Consider the following 7,816-nt stretch of genomic DNA (forward strand, 5'->3'; position numbering starts at 1 on the left):
CCTGTTTTAGCCAAACCAGGACAACCCCAGAGCCATAAATTCTTGCACCTAGTACTTTGTTATGACTTAAAATGTCATTGCTCAGTTTTATATCTTTATCTAATAAGGTAGCTCTTACAGGCACTGTATTTCTGATTTGTTGATGAAGTTTTGTTGTTACAGTGTAAGGAGAAATGGATCGAGGTCACGAAGATGAAGAGGGACACAACTTCTATTTAAAAACTGAGGAACAGATGATTGATAAATAAATTGGACAATGCAGAAACATGATAGCCATTTAAAAAATCTTTTAATCTCAAAGTGCTTTGGTATCATAGTTCTCAGAAAACATTCCAGGTGGTAAGGGTTTGTATTTTTGAGATTGTTATTACTGTAAGGTAAAGAAAGACCACTAATGTGTGAACTATACCATTCAAGATGCACGAGGCATTTGAGTGCAACATGCTGACAGGTAACACCTTATCTTTCCTCCACCAAAGTCCATCTTTGATATCACAGTAATTGCAGAATTAGGACAACAGCAATCCAAAGTGATGCATTGTTTAATTACAACCTTATTCATAATTTTGGTTGTTTTTCAGGCCAAATTAATGACCTAAATTGCTAAGATGTTGAAACAGTTTCAAATAATGAAATGTGGGAGATTTTTTAATATAGAAAGACTATTGCTTCTTCCTAATGGGAGAAAGAAGCAGCGCTGGTAATGAGTGAATGAGGAGTTAACACCAGAGAAGGACTTCCCTCTGAGTCTTCTCCCAAGGTAAGTCAAATCCTGCTGTTTGTTTTTTCAGAAATACCTTTTTTAAAAGCATTCTGCTACATACATGTATAAACCAAGGTTTAGCACACTGAAAGGCATTCTCCCCTTTCTGTGTGCTTCTGTGGCATGAACGCAAGGAGCTGATGCTAGAGGATGCACCTCTTCAATCTTTCATATTTACTTTTATCCAAGGATAGTGCTTCAACCTTTTTAACTTGTTTTGTTGCCTGTTAAAGAAAGGGAAATCGCTCACAGGAGCAGCACTTGGGAAGACTAAGGGAGGCAACAGGGTTTGCTGGATTGGACAAGACATGGTCTAAACAACAGTCAGTCTTTTTTAGCTTTACGAAGTTCTCACATCTCACTTACCCCAGAGCAATTCCTAGGTGTCAGCCTAAACCATAAAGTTCCTGAGGATTAACCTGGAGAACCTTGAATTAAAAAAATTAAGAGACGACTGATGGATTCTTTTGCTAGATCTTATGTTGCCATTTCCTTTCTGCTCTGTTCTTCTTCAGGTTCTCCTTCCTGTGCAGTGCACTCATCCTTTTCACCCCGAGGTTTGGGCGCTCTGCAGAAACAGTGATTGTCTAATACTGGAAATGGTTTGCAGTGCTTACTTGCTGCTTTGCCCCATGCATAAGAAATAGAGTGCAGTCATAGGAGTTAACATAGAGAAGCAGTGATGCTTAATAGGAGGAGTGAAGTTGATTTAATTTTGCCTAAACTAGATGATACAAACTGGAACACTTTCATGAACAAGGAAAATATTTTTAGTCAAAGACAAAACAACTGTATGGCATTGTTTTTATTACCTGTGAATATCAGATTCTTCTTCCAGCAAGTCAGTGACATCTTTCCCTTTTTTTCTTACAAATTCTTCGCTTAGCCCAAGCTGCTGGAGGGTGTGTCTGTAGTGACGCTCTGCTCCTTGACGAGCATCACGCTGTGAAATTGAAACTTAAACAGTAAGCATGTAGAACTGGGGCTTCCCCATAATGGTCAAGTTGTTTCAAAGTTCATGGCTGACACTCTAATGAGAACAAGAGGACAGCAAAGCCCCTGTCCAAAATTTTTGTCATCCATACAGTACAGTACAAAACTGAATACTAGGACAGTGTCTCACATCTGTCAAAGCTAGAGCTCACCTTTTCCTGCTTCTGTTCTTTTTTCCTTCCTTCTTCTGTTCTCCTGCTTCTACAGCATTCCAGTCTCACCAGACAAGCATACTTGTGTCTGAGTCCTGACTCTGAGACTCAAATTGGGAATATGTGCAAAAAAGGGTTGTGAGAAATTCTGGAAGCATGTTTGCTTGTAATCTGTAAGCACTAACGAGAGTTAGTTACACCTCAAGTGCAATACAGATTTGCAGCTGGTACTGTATGATGGATGAGATGTGCTGAACACAACCCCAGATAGCAGAGCTTGCAGGTGATACAAGCGACATAACTGTCATTAATGTTTTTCTAGTAGCACTAGAGGTACAAAGAAAAAGGGCTCAACTGGAGAGGGTTTTAAGAAAAAAAGTCTAGAAATTCTATACTGTAGGCTGTGGTATTCAGGTGCAGAACAGGTGTTCATATAACTTCTGATGTGATAAGGCCTTGACTTTGATCAGACCATATATTTTGATTGCAGTATATACTAGGGACTGGAAAGCTCTACAACCAAGAAATAAGTCTGAGTGTTTTTTCAAGTAGTGGGAAGGAATTTAAATTATAGTTGGGTAGCCCTTCCATGTGTTATTTTGAGTGTAGTCAAGAGACTGTGCAACCATTTGCAGCTTCTAATCCATGAGTTAACTTGAGATTAGATTTCTTAATGCCTGTCTTAAACGAAAGATGATGTATCCTGTCCCCCAGAAACACTCTGGAACTTTGACCAGTTACCTTGGTGACCTGTTCAAAGAGGTATGGTCTGTTCTTGACTCGCAGCTGCATTTCTTCCAGCTCCTTTTTGTATTCCTTTGTTCTCTCTCTCATATTTTGCCTGAAATGGAAAAGTTACCTGTGTAATACAGGTTCCCTCTGACTGTAGCTGATGAGGAATGAGGAGTTCTCAATAACTGTTTTGTCCTTTAAATAGCTTTGGTAATTCTCTTGATTCCGAATACTAGGCAAAAAAATCCTATTGCTGGCAAGTTACGGACCCATTAGCAAAGCTTTACTACTAGACTGCAAGCAGAGAACCAGTGTTCACATTTTTAGAAAACCTTGTCTTATGTGTGCTTTACCAAATTATACATTTCAGTTGGCTTGTTTGTACAAATTAGTTTCTACAAATGTTAATTTAAAGAAAACTGTTCTGTATGGAAGGAGTAGTGTGGAATTGTCAAGAAATCCAAATGAATGTGGAATGGGTATGACAGCCAAAAAAGTTAGGCTAGTAATGTTCTTAGACCCAATCCCTCCTAAAGACTGATCTGGTGATCCCAAGTTAGTAGAGCAAATGGTTATTTCTGTGCAGAATAGGATACTGACCAGTTCTGTTTCAACTTCTCCTGGTGTGTTTCCTCCAGACTTTTATGGGGATCCAGGGCTTTTGCTCGTCTATTCACTGACTTTTGGATAGCTTGACATTTTTTTTTCTGTTTCTCCAGCCAATAAATTCCTTCTTTGTCCCCTTCCTTTTTGTTATCTTGGGAGAATCTATATAGAAAAAAGTTACTAATGAGCTCACTTAAGACTGCCAGACTACATGCTAGTGGGGAATTTCACTTCTGCAGTCCTCTAAGGAGAAAGCAAAAATTCAGACATACAAGTGTGCAGCTCCGAAATCAACTGGGAGGCAGGGCAAAATTAGCAAAGAAAGACAGAGAAACATTTAGGAAAAGTATTGTTGATATAGTTGATGTAATGAGGGAAAAAACTGACTTTTTTTTCCCTCCAATTTGGTCATTAGTTGGTGTATGGTCTTGTAGACAAACTTTTCTACTTACCTAATAGCAGATTCCCTTTTTCTAGTTGCATCCGTAATATGCACTGGAAGGGTGTTGGAAGAGAGAGAGGAAAGTCTGGTCAAAGAATGACTTTTTTGCACTGAAACCTTCGAAAGTTGCTGAGAATCCTGAAAAAAATGGAACTTCATTCAGTGTATTTGTTCACAGTACAGAATGTACTCTGTTCTTTGTCTACCAAAGAGAACAGTTGGGGTATGTGGGCAATGCACTCATTCTTCTCTCTTCCATCAGCAGGGATTTGCATGGGGATGGGCTGAGGGATGAGGGGAAGGAGAAGTGATTACAAGTGTGGAAGGGTGGCTGAGCCTTAGCTGTCATAGCACATCTCTGTGTAGAATTTTGTTCTCTGGTTTATCCTAGAATTCTGCAGTACTCTCAAGACAAGGGCAGAGGTCACAGGACATTAACCATCCATAAATGCATGCTATAAATTTAAGAAGTTGCTATCTTGATCGGAGAAAGCACTACCACAGAAATATCCAGTCATCTCACCTTTATCTTTTCATTAGCCTGCCTCTGCCTGTCACGGAGATTGGAGGTTCTTAGCTGGAATGGTTTATTACGAGTTGCCTCTTTGATTCTTTGTCTCCTTACTGCTTCCCTCTGAAATGCCCAGTAAAGTCCTTCAAAATCCGGTATTGTTGGATTAATCCTTGGCTTGAAGCTGAAACTTTTGTCCTGCAAGAAGCCAAGTCTTTCCTGCTTAGTTCTAGCGGCAGTTCGGCACTGAGGCTCCCTCCGACAGTTGCTAGTATCTATAGGAGCTACGGAGCTCTTAAGCAAATCCTTCGCTCTCATTTGAATGCGGATTTCTCTGTAGAGTTCAGCTTCTAATGAATCAAAAGCAAAGCAATGAGAAGAATATGAGTTGACATAAAGGCTGTGAAATTGCCACCGCACAACTCTAAACTTTTCTTTATGACTGAAGCTACACATATAGGAGAGACCAGACATCCTGTGTTCTCTTTCCCCACTTCCCAGACACACTCTCTTCTCTGCCTCCTAGGGAAAAAAAAAATTCAAGAAAAAACATGGTAGAGTCTCTTTCTTAGGCATTAATCTCAAGATATCTCTTTCACTTATGAGAGTAAGTTCCTGAACAGGCCTTCTCCCCCTATTCCTATTCTTTAGGGGTACCAGATAACCTGTGCTCTTTGTCTTGCAGAGCTGTTGGGTTAATCAAGGTTTGGCTTTTCGTATGGGACTTTATGTCATTATGTTGACTGTGTGATCCAAATGGGCTGTTCAAATATACTTGTAACGGATGATGGCTTTTCTATGTAGTATCCAGCAGTGTTTGTCTATATTGGAAAAGATTTTAAGTAAGGAGCATTTGGTGGATGGATCATGCCTTGTGACTTCTGTGACAAACAGAAAGAATGTGTTTCAGGGTATAGCATCAAACAAGTCCTTTCCTGTGCAGCACTAAATATTTGGGAAAATGCAGACAAATAGTTGGCTGATGTTTGGTTTTTTGCTTTTAGAAAAGAAAAAATCAATACTGCTGTTTGCAAAATAAGACTTTTTTTGAGTCTATTTATAAGTTTGCATTAACTGAGGTATGAAATGTTCATTGCTCCGCCCTTCTCATATACCAGATAGAAACAGAACAACGGCTTATCTTTTGCTGTCTTTTACCTTTCTAATCTATTTAGTTTAGTACACCACAACAGAATGCTGTCTGATGAACACTGAACTGGTGTATACTCAAGAAGAAATCAGTGGAAAACAGTAAAAAAAAGAAAGGGGTGAGAAAAGCAATGAGAATTATCAAAGACTAGTTTAGTTCCTATATTCAAGCGTGAAGTCTGTATTGCTTACTTCAAACTTAGAATTGTGGGGGCTTAAATCTGAAAGAAGGCGAGCATCAGGAGAATTTCCTTGGCTGTCCCTCTGACTAGAATGGTCCTGGCACCTGCCTCCTCTGGTTTTAGCACTTAAGAAGGTGGAGAGCGAGTGGGAAGGTAACTGAAAACATCACAGAATGACAGATGAGACTGGTCTACTGTACTGTCACTTAGAACCAAATTGCCTGATTTGGGCTGAGGAAATATTTCTTCCTAGGGGTTCTGTGCAGCACAGATCACTTCACTTGGGTGGGAGTAAAATTGTCAGTTCCAAGCTACTGCATGGACCTTGGACCCTTCTGGCACTACATCTGTCTTCATGTTTGTGCCACAAATCATCCAAGTCCCTTTAGCATAACCAAAGGTATGGAATCCAATGCAGAGAAGGATTCTCAGACTGTCAGGATTTGCAGCAAAAGGGGTATGGAAATCTGTCTGAAGAGCTCAATGTACCCATGTGTGCTGGGGAGTGGTACAGAACTGCTGCTGTTGACACTCATACAAGAGTACTAAATTTAGGATGCTCTACTGTAAGGGTATCTAGATGAAATGTAATGACTGGTGATACACAGGAGACTAGACAACACCAGGGGATGTAATGGTACTGGCTTTATGCTCCAAGTAACGCCCTATGGGCCATGATCCTACCTCCCAGCATGGAGACAGCGAGGAATGGGCAGGGAGCTGTTTTTACAGGAAGAGCCCTGGCATTTTACCTTTGAGTTTATCTCCAAGAAGTAGGTCATAAGTAGATTTAGGAACTTTTTTATTGCCTTGCTTCTGTTTGGAGCCCTCATTTGGGGTTGCTGCTGCCAGGAACTTTTGTCTGATAGCTTCTTTCTTTTTCTCCTCCTTCTCCAGGAAACTGAATGGCCGCTGGGTTGAAAGTAGCAGCTCCTTTCTTTTCTGTGTTGCTGTTTGCCTGCGAATCTCATTCTGCTCCATTATTTCCTGGTAAAGAGGCAGAAACACATGGGCAGGTACAGGCTGTGCCCGGAATTGTTTCTGACATTCAGCTTCATCCTGGCTTTGCCTTTTGTCACTCTGTTTGCCTAGCTCAAGAAACATGTATGACTTCATCAACTGGGACTTTTTGCGAGCTTCCCGTAGTGTCATTTCAAAAGGCTGAGGGATGGTGATGGAAGGAATCCAGGGAGATGAAGCGCTTTTTGGCCTCAAGCGAGATTTAGGAACGAAGTGAGGCTTTTGCTGATCCCAGGTACTGTCTGAGGTGAGGTCGATCAAAGAACTGGACTGCCTTTTGTTACCAGATGTACAACTAAGACAAAGACATTATGAAGGGAAAATAAGTGAAATTATTAAAAAAATAGAGTTAAAAGAAGGGAGACATTGTTGATTGAGAAAGACACTGTAGGCTCAGCAGGTCATTAAAAGACAGGCCTAGGGCTTCTCATTCTCAAGCTCTATATTTTGCTTTGTTACCAAGTTTTGTGAGCAGAGCTTTGCTTTTTTTCCGTGTATAAAATAGTGGTTATGCCTACTTAGCTTTGTAATGCAATTTATTATGCTGCTAGCACTCTACTGCCAGAAAGGCCACAAGTAAATCAGAAAGTTCCAACTTTTAGGATATCTGGCTGATAGCTACTCAATATAAAAGACAAACTCAGGAGAGGCAATAAATTAGGCACACAGATGCACAAATCCTACCAGCAGCAAACACCAGCATTCCTAAGATGCTGATGGAAGGGCCATTGCAAGGAACTGCTTTAGTGCAACTCTTAAGAGGTTCAGTTGGAAACTTTGTACCTGATAAGAAGACCATATAATTGATAATATGAAAAAAACCCCAAGACTATAATGGGTCTCACTGAAATAGCAAACTTCTCATAGAATGTTTGAGGGTGATTCTGAAACTGAGTAAAACTTATGAGATATTTAGGGAAGGAATAAATGCAGGTAAAAGGAAGGATCAAGGTGGATGAGGGTGGACCAAGACCAGGAAGATGGGAAAAAGTGGGGAAACAGAAGGTGCCGATCATGTGTAAACAGCCTACTGGTCAATATACTTGCTTGGTGATTGCTGCAGTCTGTTCTTCATAACTAACTGTTTCCTTTGTAAGAGCGTGTGTGTGTGATCTGCTAGCGAACTTCAGGCCAGACTAACTGCAGAGAAAGACAAGAGGTCTGAGAGCTAGATGTTGGAGAAACCACAGCTCTGAAGACTGGACGCTGGATAGAAACATGTGTGATCTGCTAGCAAATTTTAAGCATGATTAGCTGATGAGCAGG

At 40.5% G+C, this 7,816-nt stretch overlaps 1 protein-coding gene across 1 annotated transcript in view; it reads right to left on the reverse strand.

The window, feature by feature from the left end:
- Window positions 1-1,240: 1,240 nt before the first annotated feature.
- The window catches only part of FAM161B (family with sequence similarity 161, member B), a 6,957-nt gene continuing 381 nt past the window's right edge, over window positions 1,241-7,816 (reverse strand). The window contains exons 2-8 of the mRNA XM_009694811.1: window positions 6,283-6,845; window positions 4,212-4,549; window positions 3,699-3,826; window positions 3,241-3,408; window positions 2,650-2,749; window positions 1,576-1,706; window positions 1,241-1,331 (exon numbers count right to left, since the gene is read on the reverse strand). Coding sequence (XP_009693113.1) covers window positions 1,241-1,331; window positions 1,576-1,706; window positions 2,650-2,749; window positions 3,241-3,408; window positions 3,699-3,826; window positions 4,212-4,549; window positions 6,283-6,845 — 1,519 coding nt within the window. The remainder of the gene's footprint in view (window positions 1,332-1,575; window positions 1,707-2,649; window positions 2,750-3,240; window positions 3,409-3,698; window positions 3,827-4,211; window positions 4,550-6,282; window positions 6,846-7,816) is intronic.

This window comes from Cariama cristata, unplaced genomic scaffold (genome assembly GCF_000690535.1).
Source record: "Cariama cristata isolate BGI_N322 unplaced genomic scaffold, ASM69053v1 scaffold35950, whole genome shotgun sequence".
Lineage (NCBI taxonomy): Eukaryota > Metazoa > Chordata > Aves > Cariamiformes > Cariamidae > Cariama > Cariama cristata.